Consider the following 21,945-nt stretch of genomic DNA (forward strand, 5'->3'; position numbering starts at 1 on the left):
TAAGAGTGAAAAGATAGAGATTTTACATGCGTTTTATCTTTGACTTGCCCTTACACATAAGAACATAAGAACAATTGATGAGTTTGACTTAAATGGATAAACATGTAACCATAGTGGTTCCCACTCCTTTAAGAGGTTAATAACTTACTTCCGTAGCTTTGGCCAAGTTAACTTTGTTACAGAATTGCTGTATTGTACAGCCCTGTGCTTGATACAGATTGCAACAATAGTTATCGTAAATTTTTACATCTACATGCATTTATGATACCGTAGCATTAAAAAATAATTTATAAATCTGTACTCAAGGTCGACTTTGTAAGGTTTATCAAACATAAAATTACATCTACCGGTACAAGCCTCCCTTCCATAAGGTCAAAGAAGGACACAATTAAATAATTTCATACTTTTTTTTTTACAATATTACACAATTTCCTCAGCTTTTTTTTTGAAGGATATAGTCGCAAAGACAAGTCTACCTGTTTACTTCATAATGAAGACCAGTTAAACAATAGTTCCTGTATTTTTATCTCAGAAACACAATGTTGCCTTTATGTTGTCAGAATACTCATCAGAATGCTTTCTGTTGAGGTGGTGACCACTTGACCAGGTAAGCCAAGTACTTTCCTAGATTTGTGTGGCAGTCTTAGGTATTTGAGTGACAAGTAGGATTCTTTATAATACATCAAATTAAAATCCTTATTCAGCAGCAGCATGCTAACACTGAGCTGCTGATAAAATGGGCACTTTGGGTCTTGGCACCATTCAATACATAAAATATTGCTAAGGGCATTTTAACCAGAATGACCAGGTTCATAGCTCACTTTTTTAGTAAGTGCTGGTTTCAACTCTGCTTAATACCCATGACTGTCAACGTACATGTACAGCCTTGACTGGCTGCAAACTCAGTCACAGTCCCATCCATTGTCCTTGATCATGTGTGCCAATTCGATGATGTACTTGCCCTCCTTGTATTTCTGACTGTTTTCAAAGGCATGCTCCTGCACACACATAAAAGGAAAATAAATTATAAAAGAGGATGCAACAAAGAAAGGACACACTATTGTACAGATTTTATACTTGACTCATATGATTTTTAAAATCCATCAACGGAAGTGCAATTCTGCATGTAAGGGAACAAAAAATAGTTATCGTAGCCCAAAAATCACAGTGTTACATGTCACAGATAAGCACTGAGAATTCACACTACCGGTATTAGTATAGTTTTAGGAATGAATGCTCTTCAAATCAATCTGGATTAATTAATTAATTGGCTGTTTCGGCAACCAGCCGAAACAGCCTTTGTTTTCGTTAAGATTTTTATTTTTTAAATTTTTAAATTTTTTTTCAGCCCAAGCCCGATTGCCTTTATACCTGGCACACACTTAGACCACCACCCATAGATGGTCGCCGAACATTGACGTCATCATAACGTCATCATGAGTCACGTGACGTCACATTATATGCGATTTTTCTGTTGTGACCATTTTCTAACAGAATTCGGCTAGATCTGACAGATTGGGCTATATCTCCAGAACTACAGGTCCGATTGGGTTGAAATTTGGTATGTAACTAGACTGGGATGTCTTACATGTATAGATGAAAATTAACTTGACGTCATGATGACGTCATCATGTGACATATGACGTCATATAAAATAAACATATTTTGAAGGCCTTTATCTCCTGAACTACAGGTCTGGTGGGTTGGAAGTTGGTATGTACCTAGACTGGGATGTGTTATAGATGAAAAATGAAATGAAGTCATGATGACGTCATCATGGGTCAGGTGATGTCATGTTAAAGATTAATAAATTTAATCTTTGAAAATCAATATAAAATCAACCGTGAGAGACATGAACATGACTTTTGCGGGAATTGATAGAATAATCCAGGGCCTTCATTTCTAACATTATGTGCAAAATCACGTGACCCTTCCTTCTGGTTGAAACCGGAAGTGCCTTGTAATTTAAAATTGGTGAAAGATGTGAACTTGCTTTGAACGATGCATGCTCTGGCTAAGTAGTTATTTACAAAAAAAATAGTTGAAATTTGAAAATTGATGAAACGTCATCATGAAGTCATCACGTGACATGTGAGGTCATAATTCAAAGCCCTATGAGAATGTAATCACATATTATATACTATCATTTATTATAAACAGAACTACACATCCTCTGGATGGAACTTATACTTGAAACTTTACATGTCACATGTCAAAAAAAGTTACCGAAACAGCCCTATGTTTGTCCACAAACATAAGTCTAGTTTTTTTTGGCTTTTCCGCAAAGTGCGGAAAAGCCTTTCTTTTTGTTAAGATTTTTCTTTCTTCTTCTTCTTTTTGTCGCCTAAATCTAAATGTCGACTTTGTACATGATTTTTCTGCCCACCACTTTTGGCATAAATCTTTTTCATACATCATTCAAAGTTACCACAGGCATAGTCCCTATCGCAAAGTTGTGTCCCGAAGAGTGATTCATGGTGACGTCATCATGGGTCACGTGACGTCATTTTAAATGTGCATATTGTAAAGTGCTATATCTACAGAACTGTAGTCCGATTGGGTTGAAACTTGGTATGTAGGTAGACCGGGATGTGTTAAAGATGAAAATTGAGGTGACGTCATGATGACATCATCATGGGTCACATGACGTCATCCTAAAAGTGCATATTGTAAAGTCCTATATCTAGAGAACTGTACGAAAGTCTGATTGGGTTGAAACTTGGTATGTACCGGTAGACCGGGATGTGTTTACAGGTAAAAATTGAGGTGACGTCATCATGACCCAAAATTGGGTACGAAGGTAGTCCGACACGTCTGATTTAATATGGATTTATTTCTTTTGGAAGATAATATATCTCACAGACGCTACATGCTAAATTTAAAAACTATTGTACCGTATACTTTGAAATGTTGTACATGCATAGTCTGGGACGTGTTATTGATAAAAGCATAAAGTGGAAAAGCCTTATGTTCTGTTGCAAACAGACATAGATCTCTCGTTGGCTTTTTCGCAAATTTGCGAAAAAGCTTTTGTTTTTGTTCTGATTTTTTTTTCTTCTTCTTTTTGATCTTTTTGGGTCCACCCCAAATCCCATTGACTTTGTACACGTTTTTGGTGTGACACACTTTTGACCTAAAACACATTCCTATTGCAATGAAACTTATCTCAGGTAAAGACCCTATAGTGAAGTTGTGTCTCGAAGAGTGACGTCATGATTACGTCATCATGGGTCACGTGACATCATCACAAATGTGCATATTTTGAAGGCCTATATCTACAGAACTGTAAGTCCGATTGGGTTGAAACTCGGTACGTTTGTAGACCGGGATGTGTTATAGGTAAAAATTGAGGTGACGTCACGTGCGATTTAATATATTTTTTTGAATTTTTTGGAGCTTTAACCCTAAAGGGGCCGGGTTATTTTGACCATCTCTCAGGCGGGGGGGGGGGGGGGGGGGGGGGGGGGGGGGGGGGGGGGGGATTCTGCCCCCCCCTTAAGATCGCGGCCATCGAGTGACGAAAAATTTTGAAACTCGGCACATGCATAGAGCAACTCTTCATAAACATACCCAAGAAATTTCATGACTATAGGTCAAAGGGTTTTGGAATTATGGCTAATTAATGATTCATATGTACGAATGGCAATTCTGCTCTGTGTACAGGACGTATATACGAAAATTCAGTTTTCACGGCGCATAGCGCCAGAAAATTTTTCGCTACGCGGCAACCCGTGGTCCGATTTTTTTATGTTTTTGGTATCAAAAGATGCGCAAAGCTCGAGGCTAAAAAATCATAACACTGACAGCAGATTGGGTCACAACATGATGTCAGAAAGTGTTGGTGACGTCCACTATGACTTCACAGTCAATGAACCTGTGTATCCCCACCATACACCCCCTCTGTTCACTAAAAAATGGTATATCAATATCTCTGATGAGTTTTACCCCAACCAAATCCAGTAAAAACTCAGTAGCCCTGACAACATTTTGTACTTTAAACAGGTTGCGACACTGCATATGCCTTTGGGTCTGTCAGAAAAAAAAGGAATGGGAAACACATAATGTATTTGAAGAAGTAACAATAGTCTTTCCAAGACTAACTGAGGTACCACAGTTTATCCCAATTCAGAAATTGCTGCAGTTCAGAGGTTAACAATAATTCTACAGACGACAGAACCAGTAACTGGGTTAATATAGATGAGGCAAGAATGCATAGTGTAAGAAAAAAAGGGCTTGCCAACAGTCACTTCCAACTATAAAGGCGGCCTTACTCCAACACATTAGAAGAGCTATCTGAGGTGCATTCTATTATAAATATGAACAGCAGTCAAAATTTTCCACGGTGGACATATTGAGTACCCCCCCCTCCCGCCATTTAAAAAATGCATGCCGCGCCTCTAAAAGGGTAAGTTTGTGATGGCTTCACATTCGAAAAAAAGAAAGATTTTCATGAATATTGTCTGTGTGGAGTTTAATCCGTTTATAGAAGGGAGGCACAACTTTTTTATAGGGGCATCATGACTACCCCCCCCCCATGTTACTATGTCTGCCACGCCCCTAAAAGGGTGTTTGCGATGGCTCCACATCTGATTTTTTTTCTCGTGAATATTAACGTCTGTGGGAATTAGATTTTATCGTTGTGGGCACATTTTTCCCATGGCGGGCATAATGAATAATGAGAACCCCGCCCCTTTTTTCCAATATGGCTGCCACGCCCCTAAAAGGGAGTGTTCGTGATGGCTCCACATCTGGAATTTTTTTATCTCATGAATGTCAATGTCTGTGGAAAGTTCCATTTCTCTATGAATGTGGGAACAATGTTTCCATGGTGGGCATAATGAAAATCCTGCCCCTTTTTTTCTAATATGGTTGCCATGCCCCTTAAAAGGTGTGTTCGAGATGGCTCCACATCTGGATTTTTTTCCCTTTATGAATATAAACGTCTGTGTGACGTTTTATTCGTTCATGAAATATGAGCACAATTTTTCCCAAGGTGGGCATAATAATTAACCCCCCTCTTTTAAATGGCTGCCACGCCCCCAAAAAGGTACTTTTGTGGTGGCTCTGAATCTGGAAAACACTTATAATCTATACAATTATGTCTTTGTGAAGTTTCACGCTTTTATGCAAAAGTGCACAATTTTTTTCACATATCCGCTGGACTATAAGTAGAATCACCAAAATAAACTTCTCAAAAAATAAAAACTAGAAATGTGTTTGTGGACAAACACTGAGCTGTTTTGACCATTTTAGCAACAACTGCCATGAAAGAATTTCATCCAAGTGGAATGTACATGAACATGAGTATTCTATAGATGGTGGACTAAGTGTCGATCCGATGTAGTCCCAATGTGGGGTGTTGAACGAACATGTGTTATCCTTTGGAAAATGGAGTGCATGTAGTGAAATTAAGTGCAACATACACGTAGCCTGGTTAGGAGAATAGCAGAATCCGGGGAATTTCCTTGGTGAGGAATGGTCACGTGACACGTGATCACGTCATGATGACTTCATGATTCGGGATGAACCTTCAAATAGTGGTCTATTAAAGTGTGTAGTTTGAAGTCGATCGGATCGTGGTTTTTTATATCATTCTTGGTGATTAGAAGAAAATATTAAAATGTTAAAAAATAATAACAAAATGAAATGATGACGTCATGATGAGGTCACTTCAGATTTTAAATGCTTTTTTCAATACCTACATGTACCTACCCACCAAGTTTCGTAATTATATGTGCATCAAAAATCATGTTTTTCATGATGTCATGATGACGTCACACATTTTATCTATTACCTGGTTCTATCTATTACCTAATAAACCTTAAAAAAAAAAACAATTTCGAATTTACCACGTTCCATTGATGAGATATGAGTAAAAGGTCCAAAAATTTAATAATTCATAAAAATCACATGATGACATCAACGAGTTCTTCACTGTAATTTTTGTCTGTAACACATGCTGGAATACCTGCATACCAAGTTTAAAGCTGATCGGACTTCCGGTTCTGTAGATATAGGGCCTTAAAATATGCACTTTCAGGATGACGTCACATGATACGTGATGACGTCATGATTACGTCATGATTCGGCATACATCTTCAGATGGTGGTCTAAGGGTGTGCCAGGTTTGAAGTCTATTGGATTTTGAAAAAGTCCCAAAGTCTTGTGTACAACGAAACACATGTTATCCTATGGGAAAAATATGGAAGAACAAAAAACCCCAAAAAACTAGAGGTCTATGTCTGTTTGAAAACAGAACATAGGGCTTTTTCGCATTTTACACATGTTAAGGTTTTGTTGGTCTTTTTGCAGTCACTTTTTAGAGTGCTTCATGCAGTTAAAGGTTGTTCAAAATGCTTAGAATAATTCCTAAAATATAATTCATAAATACCTCAGACAGTCCTCACGTAGGCATGCGCAACACTACCAGTGAGTCAGAATTTTATAGTTCTAAATTCAAAACGCAACGCCCCAGGTGCGTTCTGCGCGACATCGCACAGAACGTGCCACGCGCGCGTCAATCTCCATAAAAGGGTTGTTTACATCTTAATCGCCAGCTGAACACTCCATTATTTAGCTAGAGGGATGTTTCAAAAAGCATGAAGTGAACTTGTTGAACAAAATCGGGATTTTTTGACCGAAATATTATATTTTTTTGAACGAAAAGGTATTTATGAATGGGAATAAATGTGTGCTCGGTCGGTATTAATCACTCTGTTTAAGACCGCTTAGAGTCTGGGTGCTGATAATTACCCTCGCCTCCGGCATTATCAGCACCCAGACTCTAAGCGGTCTTAAACAGAGTGATTAAAACCTCTCGAGCACACATTTATTCCCTTATTTTATCACATGCCGCCACATGCCCTGTGATGACGTTATCTTGACAACACTTGTCAATGCACATTTTGTCATTGTGGTCTTGGTTTGTACCAAGTTTGAAGTCAATCCGATGAAAGAAATTGTAAAATTTCGGAAGCGGAATGAAATTGTAAATATTAAAAATTTTTTTTTAAAAATCAACTGGTGACGTCATGGTGACATCATTTCGGATTTTGCATACTAGTACCATTCTCTAGCTATCAACCAAGTTTCGTGACGATCGGACGTTCCGTTATATCTGTTTTACAAATTGTATTTTTGATGCTGTCATGATGACGTCACACACTTTTGAAAATTTTATGCAAATACCTTTACCTAACAAACCAAATACAAAAAGAATATTGAACTTTGCATGCTGCGTTCGTGAGACGGCTTCAAGGTGAAAAAAAAATCAAAAAATCGTACGATGACGACATTTATTTTATACGTCACTGTGAAACGCGTCTTTTAATAAGTCTAATTTGTCGTGCTTCTTGAAAGATGTAAATAATGAAGTCGCGTCTGTTGTGACGATTGACGTGACGTCCCACGCGCCGAGGAAGAAAATGAGCCCAAAGTAGCTAGCCAAAGGATCGAAAAAGTTGTGGTAAATATATCTAGAATGGTAAGAAAGGTATGATTCCAAATACCAAATGTGTAAATATTGCTTTGAAGTTTGCACCTTTAATGCCATGTCACGTGACACCTGATGACGTCATTATTACAATTTTGTTGTTGGACCCTCTCTTGCTGGTGGACCAAGAGTGTTGACCTAATATATAGTCAGTCACCTCGATAATAATTAATGCCAAGGACAGGCTGTTGAAAAACATACTGGTGTGTACAAAATTTACGAGGAAAAATAAAATATTAAAAAGTAATAAGAAATAACAGGGTGACGTCATTATAACGTCATAAATTTGGCATCAATTTTCTATCAGGGTCAGCTAAAGGCATAGGGTTCGGGGCCCGCAAATTCTTTTCTCCCAAACAACATCCGCATATGGGTGTACGCTATGGCGTTTTGAACTTATATAAAAACATGAGAAGAAAATATGAAATTAGAAAAAAAGTTAATTTCAACGTTATGAAATTCGGACTTTATTTCCCTTTAAATCCTCCAAAGCCTCAGGTTGGAAAAGGAAAAATCCGGATGATAAACCAAGTTTCAAATCCGCAACCTCGCGGTGTAATACCCTACTCTCTATCAACTGAACTGTCGCACTGCTCTGCTAATCGTGGGGAAACAAATAATTATATACCTGCGTGCGTATCATAATAGTATCGTAGAGGGTGCTAAATAACCATGTATGCAGAGTTGTTTGGGAGAAAAAATTTGCGGCCTGCTTAAGGGCCCTGAAAATTTTTGGATTTTAAATGCTCTGCGGTGTGATCTGAGGCAATTTCTGACCACTTTAAACAATATTTTCTTATACGTTGTAGTACATATTAGGGCCCTGTAAATGAGACACGAGTTCAAAAATCTGAGGGGGACATTTGATATTGTGTCCCCCACCCTGCAAAAAGTGGGGAGACATGTCCCCCTGTCCCCCCAGGATTGATGCCCATGCATGCCCCGCGATGATGTCATTTTGAAAACCCTCCTCAGATTGCACATTTTGTCATTGTAGTCTTCGTTTGAATCAAGTTTAAAGTCAATCCGATGAATGAAAGTGTGCAATTTTGGAAGCAGAATAAAATTATAAAAATTTAAAAAATCATAAAAAATCAAACGATGACGTCATCGTGACGTCACTTCGGAATTTGCATACTAGTATCATTATCTACCTACCCACCAAGTTTCATGACGATCGGACCTTTTCTCATATGTGTTTTGAAAAATCACATTTTTGAAGACGTCATGATGACGTCACACATTTTTCAACATTGTATGCAAATACCTATTACCTAACAAACCAAATACAATTTTTTTTTTGAATTTTGCATGTTGCATTCTTGAGATATGGCTAAAAGGTCTAAAAATTAAAATATTCATAGAAAATCGCATGATGACGTCATCATGACGTCACCTCATTTTTTATCTATAACACATCCCGGTCTACCCACATACCCAGTCCTTCATTTAAAGAAAATCCAGGAGAGCTATAAATCGCTCTCCTCAAATATTTGAGGAGAGCAAATCGGTCTCCTTAAAATCTACGGATAAACAGCGGTAAAACGACGGGTTACCATTGTTTTTGTTTTATTTTGAATATAAGGATTTATTCAAGGGGCTGCATTATTATTAGTTTTTGCATAATAACATATCCTCAAGTTGCGTTACTTTTTCGTTTTTTGTAACTGTAAGACAAGGTAAAATTTATTTTTAAAACTAACTAAATGGAGATTAATAAAAGGTTTGACCACTGCTTAGGCTTTCATTTTTTAATACAGTTGTCAGTTGGTTCATCACTTGATTATACTTGGAAAATGGAGAGTTAATAAACGGCACATAAAGCAACTGAATATTTGCTTTCAGATTCGTTAAAATTATATGAAATTTTCAGCCTGAACTATTTCAATTGCTCTACGAAAGCTATACAAAAAGGGCCTCAAAATGACACAAACTTGCCTTAAGTTTTATCGAAAATATCTGCCGTCGATAATCTTAAAAATAATGGAAAATGCAGGTCAAGTATGCCATATACACAATGCTAGTCACGACGAGAAACTGGCTAACAACGTCTGAACTTCGCACTAGTACGAGCGTTTGTGATGCACTGTGTGTGGTGGGCCGGCAATGAGACTCGTTTTACGGAATAGGATTTCGGTGAAACACGCTGCATCGTTTCACTTCACATACCAGTAAAACTTCCTCAAAATAAATTCATTTCTCCAGACACTTAGGCCTCCGAAAATCAATAGGTGGGGGGATCATGCCATATTTTCAATGGGGAGCGCCAATAAAATCCTAAAATCATTCACACTATATTAAATACAAATGCACCATTGTCACGACTATTTCTTTAGGGGGAGACCGTTCGCATGTACATTCCAATCCTTCTTTTTGCTAATGCAATTTCTTTTTACGGAATTTATTTTGGGGGGGCTAAAGCCCCCCCTAGCCCCCCCGTAGAACCGCACCTGACGGGCCCACGTGTTTTCATGCAGCTCTATGCGATACGCAGATTGTGCACGCACAGTATACAACCGCTGTACACACACGATCTTATACAGTACGTACGAGCTCGGTGTTCGTTCATTTTTAGCGATGTCCAGCGGCATATTATAACGTGAGTTTGGGCATTATACCAACGAAAAATACGCGTAGCTTAAAACTTAAAATCCTTTGCGTTTTTATCACTTCTTATTTTTAAACTTCCCGTGTTTGACGAGCCCTCTTTTGGATTTCTGAGGAGCGCTGTTTTTGGCGCTCCTTCGAGACAGTCGAGGAGCGCAGTAGGAGCGCTTGCGCGATCGCGCTCCTTAAAAATGAAGGACTGCATACCAAGTTTCAGCCCAATCGGACTTACAGTTCTGCAGATACATGTAGGACTTCAAAATATGCATGTTTGTGATGACGTCAAGTGACCCCTGATGACGTAATCATGACGTCACTCTTCGGGACACAACTTTGCCATAAGGACAATGCATGCTTAATTTGAACGATGTGTGACGAAGTTCAATGCCAAAAGTGGCGTGTACAAAAATCGTGTACAAAGTCTGCCAATGTCTGCCATTACTCCAGTCATCACTAAGATCATCAATGTGAGCTTGGATACTGGAGTCGTTCCTGAAGTCCTAAAGAGAGCGATTGTTTGACCAACATTAAAGAAACCTGGTATGGACACAAATTCCTTGCAGAGTTACCGTCCAATATCCAACCTACCATATCTCTCCAAAGTCTTGGAACGTGTGGCATTCTCTCGTCTCTCAGATCATTTGCAGGAACATTCGCTACTTGACAGCAATCAATCAGCATACCGTTCGAATCATAGCGTAGAAACCCTTTTCACAAATTTAACGGACAACGTACTTCAACAAATGGATAATGGAAACATCACAGCCCTTGTTCTGCTTGACATGTCCTCAGCATTTGACACGGTAGACCATCGTATTCTCATCGATCAGTTATGCTCGTTGGGAGTCAGCAGAACAGCTTTGCAGTGGTTCATGTCCTATCTGACAAATCGCTCTCAGCGTGTATGCATCGGAAATGCAAAGTCTGAAGCTAGCCATCTTGCTTATGGTGTCCCCCAGGGATCAGTCGGTGGTCCTCTCTTGTTTTCAATATATCTTCAACCTGTAGGTAATATCATTAACGCGCACAACATCAAATACCATTGTTATGCCCACGACATACAGCTGTATGTTTCTTTCCCACCATCTGGCATTGCAATGTCATCCGCAGCAAAACAACTGGAGGCATGCATCAAAGACATCAACACGTGGATGGACTCTAGCGGTCTAAAACTCAACCACTTGAAGTCTGAACTCATTCTTCTGGGCTCAAACAAATGCTTGGCAAATTGGATACGAAGGGTTTTCATGTCCAAGTGGGCACTAGCAGTATCTACTCATCTGCCAAAACTCGCAATCTTGGTGTCATCTTCGACACCAATATGTCCTTCCATGACCACGTTTCCCATGTGTCTAGGTCAATCAGATACCAACTTCGCAACCTTGGTTTGGTTCGCAAGTACCTGAGTCGGAATGCAACTGAACAACTAGTCCACCCTCTCATTTCTTCACGCCTTGATTTCTGCAACTCCATATTTGTAAGTCTCCCTCAACAACAGCTAAATAAACTGCAACGCCTCCAAAATTCCGCAGCCAGACTAGTCACTCTCACCAAGAAAGCATGTCACATAACACCTGTCCTTCAGTCTCTTCACTGGCTGCCCGTTGACAAACGCATCACCTTCAAAGTTCTGTTGTTGGTCTACCACGCAGTCCATGGCTCCTCACCAGTCTACTTACAAAACGCAATACAGGCATACCACCCCCCACGCAGGCTTCGATCATCAGACTCCTCCCTTCTTCAAGTTCCTCGATCCCGACACTCTTGGGGTGACCACAGCTTCTCTCACGCATGCCCCACTCTCTGGAACAGTCTACCCCTCTCTATCCGTCAAGCTCCCTCTTCGATCTCCTTCAAACAAGAACTCAAAACCTACCTGTTCACACTCTAATCTCCTCTTCGGCTTGCACCTTGCAATTCATATGTGTTGGACCTAGCATTTATAATTGGTAGTTTTGTCATTTATAATTTTGTCATTTATAGTTTTTGTAGTTTGTACTTACTCTTTGTATAGCGCCATGAGCGTCACCGAGTGAAGGACCTGTTTGCGCTTAATAAGATGCCACTATTATTATTATTATTATTATTAAAGTCTATGGGGTTTTTGGCACAAAAAGACGAACCCCCCAAAAAACTAGAGCTATGTCTGTTCGATGAACAGAACATAGGGCTTTTCCGTATTTGAGTCTGGATTTGTTCTCATAAATCTTATTTCTTTCCTTTTTTTCCGGACAATACTTCTCTGCGGGTTTTCTCCTAAACGGTATATGGTATGAACTTTTAATATATATCGACCCTTAGGCCAAAAAGAAGAATAGTTCTGCTTCCGGTTACCCGACCGACCCTATTTTTAGGCTGCGACCCTAAACATTTTATCGGCAATTCCAAAAAAAAAAAAAAAAAAAATTGAATAAATACAAATAAAATCTGTCTTTTCTGTCTTCACAAAATACCTCTCAACAACCCTTTTGCATCCAAATATGCTTGTATTTATTTGTTTTCTTACTTACATTCGCTTTTTTTTTCAAAGAAACCTCCGTTATTACAAATTCGCTTCGCGATATAACTACTTCACAATTCGATGTCACGCACGGTGACTATAATCACGTGGCGACGACTGGTTCCCGCCGCGCCGCGCAGGGGCCAATTTAGAAGACATAATGAAAATGCGGTAACCAGTCCATAGCTAGCTAGCTATGTGACCGATAGCGCGCTATCAGTACAGTGCAGGCCACTGTCAACTGGTCGGATTCGACATCGTAAAAATGCCAAGAAAACACCGATGGAGAAAGAAAATTTTTGCAAGTTTATTTACAGAATTGATCTAGCTTGTCTGTGTATGTATTTTCTGTGTTCAGGAGTTCATTTTGAGATCGCACTACTCGTATTTGGAGTGATACATGTACATGCCGCGTGTTTCCCGAAATTGTTGACGGTAAAAACAGCTCTGACGGCCCATGGTGGGCCGCTCGCCACACACGCACGCATTACACACCTCGGAGTTTTGGCCAGCTCCCCGCGTCTTGACTAGCGTTGTGCATATGGTGCGAACGGCCTGAATTTTCCATTATTTTTTGAAATTATTGAACGTAAATATATTGACAATAATTAAAGGTAGGTTTTACTCACTTTTTGTTGCCATTTCGTGTATAGCTTTCGTAGTGCAATAGAAATAGTTCAGGCTAAAATTTCGCATATAATTGAATACCCCATTCAATCTGCATAAAAAAAATTGGCAAAATTTTTTTTTTTTCGACCGACCGACCCTATTTTTGAAAGGCATGTAATCGGAAGCAGAACTAATTTTTTTTTTGGCCTTATCCGAAGTGGTGCATATTACTCTGACGTCATGATTACGTCATCAGGTGTCAAATTACAAGGGATTGTATCTGAAAAAGTGACCAATTACTTTCACCTATAACTCTTGAACTCAATAATCAATGACGGTGGTGTTCTGTAATCAGATCCATTATTACCATTTACCATTAACTGCTAAACATTTTTTGTCGTGTACGTGAACTCGCTTGACCTTTACTTCCGGGTCTACCAGAAGGTCAAAGTAAGGTGAATTCAAAATGAAGACGTTAGCATGAAATCAAAACAAAGCACAATTTCTTCCGAATGGTTTACGGTATGATCACAAAACCTTGTGTGAACTTGTACCATGTTTCGAAGATGTTGTAAATTTTGTTACGTCATCATGACGTCATCAGATATAACATTACAAGCGATTTAAGGGCAAATTTTGACAAAATAGTTTGCATTATATCTTTTGAACTAAATACAGTAACTTGTTCGTTTTTTCGTGAGGTACTAGACTATGCCGTGAGAAACATTTCTTATCCCTGGACACAAAACCGCTTGACCTTTACTTCCGGTGTAATCGGAAGTGCAGCAAAAACCTGATACAATTTAAAAGCGGAAGCAGACATATTATGAAAGTGTTTAGTGAGGAATGCCTGACAAAAAAAACAGTGTGATGACGTCATCATCTGAAGGGCGCCCCCTAGCGGCACATAAAATATTGTTTTTTTTCTTTACTTTTAAGACAATAGGTTCAAATTTTACCAAAACGACCCTTGATATTCTTTGATTAACCACAGATAACTTGGCAAGGTTTCAAATTCATGACGTCTTCAGACCGGAAGTCACTTCTATGAGAATTTGCCGATCATATTAGAAACAAGCTGATTTACCCGATCATAGATCAGGTAGGGCGTAGTGTTGGGGATGAAAATTTGGTGATTTAAATGTTAATGGGGATATAGTTAAGGAGACATGCAGTTATAGAAAAGCAATTTCTGTGGTGTGATCTGAGGCAATTTCTGACCACTAAAACCAATTTTAGCAAAAGATCATCTTTTAAAGTTTTGAGTTTGGAGTAATTGAATCAGCTACATGTATTCTGAGCAATAGAATCATTGTTGTAGGCTACAATTTTTATTCAGGGAAGAAAAAGTGGGGGGGGGGGGACCCAAACAATGTCCCCCGCTTTGAAATGGGGAGGGGGGGGGGGGAGTTCCCCTGTCCCCCGTCGATTTACGCACATGATAATTATGTTGCATGGCAACTGTCTGTAAATGTTCCCATTGGTCTGTTAAATTGGCATTTTGTGAGGCAGTCGCATTTGGAAAACGCAGTGAAAAGGTTACCGTAGTACACAGGCGAAGGCTGATTGTACAGTTTCGACAATAAATCATAATGCAATAAAACGTAAAGGTGTCATTTGAAATGAAAATGTTGAGTGTTACCATAAAATTACAAACGGTCTGAATCATGGACGAAGGTCATAATTAAGTTTCAGTATTGGACTCTTCAACAAACGTAAACTTGAACTTCTTACAATTTGTGAGACTGTCTGCGAGGAAAAAGTCGATTTAACTTTTATTGAAGTTGGTTCAACCATCTATATAAGAGCAAGTTTTACTCGGCCTCCGAGAAATGTTTGCTCCTGAAAGGATCCGAGACCGCGGTCTCCCTCGACACCAAAATGGCTCCACGTCCGTGGAAAAATGTGGGTGTCTTCCGCCGGGTCGGACACTTTTTCGTCGATTTTTTTGTGAATGCATCGATCCTTCGTTGACCCCAAACAGGCCCCCGAAATTATAACACGACACTGAATTATACGTGGCGGGCAGCGAACTCACAATGCTCAGCCTTGGTGGTGGAAGCATGGAGCTGTAAACACATTATGGAAGCAACAGCACTCTATCACGCGACATCACATGCTTGTGCTTCAAATAGCGAGCACCGTAGACTCAACCTCGTTTCCAGGGTGTGGAGCAGGCTGCAGTACGCGTTGCCAGTGACGGTTTTACGCATAGCCGGGAAGTACCACGCAGTGTAGACTTTCGATTGGTCAGACTGCGCTAGGCATACTAATGTGTAGTCCTTCTGAGTATTCGTTGCACTCGGCACAGGGGCGGCAAGCGAAGCATATGAAAGAATAGGGACACTTGGTGGCCACGCACCATGGACAACAAATATTTTACCAAGGTCACCCCATACTAACGTTTGGTGAACTCTTTTGCAAAACGGCCGAGTAGAACACGTAAACGCAACCCCTACGTTGACCTCGCTGACCTCGCACAGTCTAGACATGCAGAAAAAGCCAGCACAGGGGGCGGCCAGGCAGTCAACGTGAAAGCGCACACGACGGCAAATTCCTGCGCAAAACGCAGTCACGAAAAATCACGAAAAATCGCCGGTCCGTACGGGAAAATTAGGACGACCCGAAGTGTCCGACCCGGCGGAAGACACCCTCCGCATTTTTCCACGGACGTGGAGCGATTTTGGCGCCGCTGGAGCCCGCGGTCTGGGATCCTTTCATGAGCAAACATCGTCTCGGAGGCCGAGTTAAACTCTCTCTTATATATATAGATTAAAAAAAAAAATTCTATCATTTGATCCATGTCGTATATCTTGGCCCTAATAACGATACCATTACAATGTTCACCTTTTGCCTCCAAATACTGTGACGTCATCAAACCGGAAGTTCGGTGTTATGAATACATACAGTTATATTTTCCAAATTTTCATACGTTATTTAACTTCACAATGAACATCCACTCCGAACTAAATCAGTATTACTTCCCGTTTTTGACTTATGACGTTATCAAGCCAGCTTGTATGTGTACATAGATTGTTTACTAAAATTTATCACACCGTTAAAGACGCATTTTTTAAACAAAATGATTAATTGTCCTGGAAAGGATTTAATTTCGTGATCCTTTGTTCTTATATAAAACTTTAACTGGACAGTGTTTCATAAAATAGTTGTCTACCCGACCACTCTGCGTTTGTAACAACAAACGCGAACCTCTAATCCTTTTTTGTGTGTGTCCATATGCAAGAACATACTGTAGTTACAGGACTAACTTCTCAACATACATAGGACTTTAAAATATACACCTTTTAACATGATCCACGTCACGTCCCGCGATGACGTCATCGTAACAACACTTGTCAATGCACATGTTTTCATTGTGGTCTTGATGTGCACCAAATTTGACGTCAATCCCATGAAAGAATGTGTAAATTTTTGTAAGCGAAATAAAATCTTAAATATTAAGAAAATCATAAAATATCAAATGATCACATCAGGGTGACATCATTTCAACTTTTGCATACTTGTGACATTATCTACCTATCCACAAAGTTTCATGACGAAGGGAACCTCTGTTATATGCGTTTGGGAAAATCGCGTTTTTGATGACGTCATCGTGACGTCACACATTTTAAAAACTTTTGTGCATATACCTATTACCTGAAAAACCAACAACAAAAGGATTTTTGAAATTTGCATGTTGCGTTCCTGAGATACGGCTTAAAGGTCCAAAACGTCCAAAATTCATATAAAATCGCACAATTACGTCATCATGACGTCATCTCAATTTTTACCTCAATAGCACATCCCGGTCTACCTACATACCGAGGTTCAACCCAATCGGACGTACTGTTCTGTAGATATAGGAATTCAAAATATGCACGTTTTTGATGACGTCACGTGTCCCATGAAGACGTCATCGTTACAACACCTGTCAATGCAAATATTTTTATTGCGGTCTTGATGTGCACCAAGTTTGACGTTGATCCAATGAAACAAAGTGTAAATTTTTTTAAGTGTAATAAAATTTTAAATATTTAAAAAAATCATAAAAAAACAACCAATGACGTCATGGTGACGTCATTTGAGATTTTGCATACTTGTGACACCATTTACCTATCCACCAAGTTTCATGACAATTGGACCTTCCCTTATGATGACGTCATCGTGTTTGCAAACAGTCACACTGTTTGCTAAATTTTGGGCATACACATATTACCTAACAAACATAATACAAAAAGAATTTTCAATTTTGCATCTTGCGTTCACGAGATATGGCTTAAAGCTCCAAAATTCAAAAAAATTATATTAAATCGCACGATGACGTCATTGTGACGTCACCCCAATTTTCACCTATAACACATCCCGGTCCACAAACATACCGAGTTTCAACCCAATCAGACTTACTGTTCTGTAGATATTGACCTTCAAAATATGCACATTTGTAATGACGTAATCATGACGGCACTCTTCGAACACAACTTCACTATAAGGTCTTTACCTGCGATAAGTTTCATTGCAATAGGACTTTGTTTTAGGTCAAAAGTGTGTCACACCAAAAACGTGTACAAAGTCAATGGGATTTGGGTTGGACCCAAAAAGATCACAAAGAAGAAAGAAAAAAAATCAGAACAAAAACAAAGGCTTTTCCGCTGTTCAGCGGAAAAGCCAAAAATCAGAACAAAAAGAAAGGCTTTTTCGCAAATTGCGAAAAAGCCAACAAAAAAATCAGAACAAAAACAAAGGCTTTTTCACAAATTTGCGAAAAAGCCAACTATAAATGTTTGTGGACAAACACTGAGCAGTTTCGACCATTTTAGCAATAACTTGTTTTTAAAAAGGAGTTTCATCCAAGTCGAATGACCAAGTACATGAGTATTACATACATGGTGGTCAAGTATGGATCAGATGTTGAAAAAAAAAAAAAAATTCATGACGTCATGGTGACGTGACACATGTTTTGGAATTTTTTTGTATCTATCTACGACCTAAATAACCTTTTGCAAAAAGAATTTCGAATTTACCACATTGCGTTGTTGAGATATGAGTAAAAGGTCCAAAAATTGAATAATTCATGCAAAAATCACATGATGACCTCATTGTGACGTCACTGCATTTTTGTCTATAACACTTCCCGGAATACTTGCATACAGAGTTTGAACCCGATCGGACCTCCGGCTCTGTAGATATAGGGACTTAAACTATACAATTGTAAGATGACGTCACGTGATGACGTCATGATGATGTCAAGATTCGGCCTGAATCTTCAGATGGTGGTCTAAGTGTGTGCAAGGTTTGAAGTCGATCGGAGCGTAGTTTATGTAAGTTTTGTTAATTAGAAGAAAACATTAAATTTTTAAAAATTAATAAAAAATCAGATGATGACGTCATGATGATGTCACTTCAGATTTTCAATGCTTTTATCACTATCTACCTTCACACCAAGTTTCATAACGATCGGACATACCCTTATGTGTGAATAAAAAAATCACGTTTTTGATGACGTCACAACATTTCACGAAATTGTGTGCAACTATCTATGACCTAACAAACCTTTTACAAAAACAATTTCGAATTTACCATGTTCTGTTGATGAGATATGAGTAAAAGGTCCGAAAAATTTAATAATTCATATAAAATCACACGTCATGACGACGTCGTCATCGTGACGTCACTTCAATTTTTGTCTATAACACGTCCCGGAATACTTTCATACCGAGTTTGAACCTGATCGGAATTCCGGTTCTGTAGACATAGGGCCTTAAAATATGCACTATTCGGATGATGTCATGTGACGACGTCATGATGACGTCATGATTCGGCCTGAATATTCAGATGGTGGCCTCAGTGTGTGCCAGGTTTGAAGTCGATCGCATGTGAAAAAAGTCCCAAAGTGCTGTGTAGAACGAAAACACGTGTTATCCTATGGGAAAAAAGTGGCACACCGAAACAGTTAAATATATCCAAATATGGGAATAATATTACATGGCAATGATTACCAATTCATGCAAATTAGGTATACTTGGGTCAAATTAAGGGTGGCATCCACCTACATTTTCTTCCCCACACTACGACTGAATGATCTGACATGGTTGCCTGCTATTACCAAAAAATGCCGTCCAAAGTGTAATATTCAATTTCATCAGTGGTCATGCGACGTAATTTTGAAGGTGCACACTTGTCCTACTGGTACCGGTATATCTTGAAAACTACAAGTCCAATTGACCTGTTGTCCACGGAGACCTTGTCTCCGGTCCAATGTCTGATATCCAAGCATGCAAATTTATTTGACCCTGCTGGCCAGCCAATCGGGGTCAAGTTTACTAAATTGTTAAATTTAAAATTTAAAAATTGTAAAGCAGAAAAACCCTATGTTCCTTTTTCTATTTGTCCCACCCCAAATCGCATACAATCAACATCTATTGCCACAAAGCAAGATTTGTAGGGTATGGTGTGTTGTATACTCTCTTATTGATGGGGGGAAATGTTGTCATTCGCCGTGCTGGCACAGGCTGCCGGGCCATGCGCTAACTTTAAGGCTAGGTACTGGCTAGGCCAGCCGGCAGCAATTCCTGTTATTTCTCATCGTCAATTTACATATTTATTTTAAGAGTAAATGTTTTGATATAACTTTTTTGGCCTCGTGTAGTGTAAAAAGAACTGGTCCAGAGCTTTGACTTTTGAAATTGGAGGCTTTACAAAATTGAAACTGCAGCCAGTGCGGCTTATACGCCGGAGCGGCTAATACGCCAACTTCATATCATAATTTGCAGATTTTGCGTGCTGCGGCTTATACTCTGCACGGCTTATACTCTGCACAGCCTATATTCTGAAAATTACAGTACATGTTTTATTGAGCCTGTCACTTTTGTCATAAGACTTAACTTAGGTACAGACTCCATAGTGAACTTGTGTGCAGAGGGGTGATGTCGTGGTAACGGCATCAAACTATTCATATCTTCGAACAAGGGTTCGTGTTCATACCAGGTTTCATCTTCATCCTTTTACTTGTTTAAAAGACAATGAGCTTCTTTTGATTTTGAGGCTTTTGAACTGTTTACATTAAGAATTCATTCAACTTTGAACCTCAACTAACCCCTTGTCTATCAGATTACAAAGTAAAGTGTTCACAAGTTATAAATAAATGAATGAAGATCAAATTGCTAGAAATGTGATACCTACATGCACCCCTCCAATTCAGGGTTCTTGGTTCAATGTTCCACGTTTATACAATTCACTGATTAGAAATACTCAGGAATGCAGCTGGGAATTTAGAAAAAGCAAGGGAATTCCAAAGCACACAAGACTTTGTACAGTGTTTTTCAATTTGTAATGGCATTAAAAAGGAGGAAATCAGCGTATCTAAGGAAAAGTTGCATGCCTGAATACTGTCCAGAAAAAAAAGTAGATAGAAAAATGTAAACAATTTTAAAATAGTGACTGGTGGTACCCAATCATCCCCACACCCACAACTCTCCCCCTCCCAGCCCCCCCCCCCCCAAAAAAACCCATTTTTCCACAATTGTGAGAAATGCAATGCCAATATCAATTTCAAAACATCTCTCGAAAAGGCCTTTTTACACTAGACAAATCTCCGGGTTGAGGTAACATTGCAAACATGCAGCTTTTCACATTTGAAAATTTTCAATCCTGCTCCTACCTAGCCTTGGTCAGAGTTGTAACGAGTCACTGATTTTTATGACTCAAGTCGAGTCGAGTCACTTTAAAGAAGTGACTCGACTTGAGTCGAGTCGAGTCATTAGGTCTAAAAGGTCCAGTCGAGTCGAGTCACAGTGTTTAGTCAAGTCGAGTTGAGTTGAGTCAATTCAAGTCACAAATAGTTGAACACTATACAATACATAAACACAAAAGAGAAAGTCATTTTTTGGCTTTTAAAATTTTTCATTCGGGCTACTACATGTGGTGACACCACATTTGAAATAAAAGGGGGTGCCAGCTGATCGCCATTCAACTAAAGGGGACACTGATCAAACAACATACATGTATACATTATTCGCGAACATTCTAACGTGAAGTCAACAAACACCGGCACTGGTGTAAGTCATTGGAAATATTTTTGCGAAGTTTTGCTTTTATTTTTGGGACTTAAGTCTTATGAGCCTTCCTCGAGTCGAGTTGAGTCATTCTGATGAGAGACTCCAGTCAAATCGAGTCATTTGCTCGTAGTGACTCGAGTTGAGTCATTTGCCCTCAGGGACTCGAGTCGAGTCGAGTCACCAAAAATTGTGACTCGTGTCGGACTCGAGTCGAGACATTGACTCGAGTTATTATAACTCTGGCCTTGGTCAAGGCGTTCGTCATTATTCGTCCGTACGCGGTAAAAGATCGGCAGCATATCCTCGCTATGCATGCAGTGCATTAAAAATGCAGAGGGAACAGTTACCTCATGCCACCACTATTTTATGCAAATCAGTTTAATGACAAACGTCTTGACCAAGGCTAGCTCGAACCCTGCGTCAACCCTGAGATGATTTTACCCCGGGTTGATTTAAACCCAACTCCAGACCAGGGTTGAGATTTTCAACCTGGGTTGAAACTCTTGCCACGGTTGAAGCAAGCGAAATAAGACCACTTTGCATGAAACAAGTCTGAAAGGATGCGTAGTTGAAAGCACTGTTGAAAAATCAAAAACTCCACCCGGGACGGCACTGGTTTTGCACAGGGTTCAACCAGAGTTGAGAGGCTCTAGTGTGGAAAGGCCTTTTGAGATTGACTTCGG

At 39.4% G+C, this 21,945-nt stretch overlaps 1 protein-coding gene across 2 annotated transcripts in view; it reads right to left on the bottom strand.

Moving 5' to 3' along the window:
- Positions 1 to 542: 542 nt before the first annotated feature.
- The window catches only part of LOC119726974 (protein yippee-like 2), a 46,402-nt gene continuing 24,999 nt past the window's right edge, over positions 543 to 21,945 (bottom strand). For both annotated transcript variants that reach the window (XM_038198827.1, XM_038198826.1), the window contains exon 5: positions 543 to 998. In XM_038198827.1, the coding sequence (XP_038054755.1) occupies positions 903 to 998 (96 nt within the window). In that variant the 3' untranslated portion in view covers positions 543 to 902. The remainder of the gene's footprint in view (positions 999 to 21,945) is intronic.

This window comes from Patiria miniata, unplaced genomic scaffold (assembly GCF_015706575.1).
Source record: "Patiria miniata isolate m_02_andy unplaced genomic scaffold, ASM1570657v1 HiC_scaffold_2, whole genome shotgun sequence".
NCBI classification, from domain to species: Eukaryota; Metazoa; Echinodermata; class Asteroidea; order Valvatida; family Asterinidae; genus Patiria; species Patiria miniata.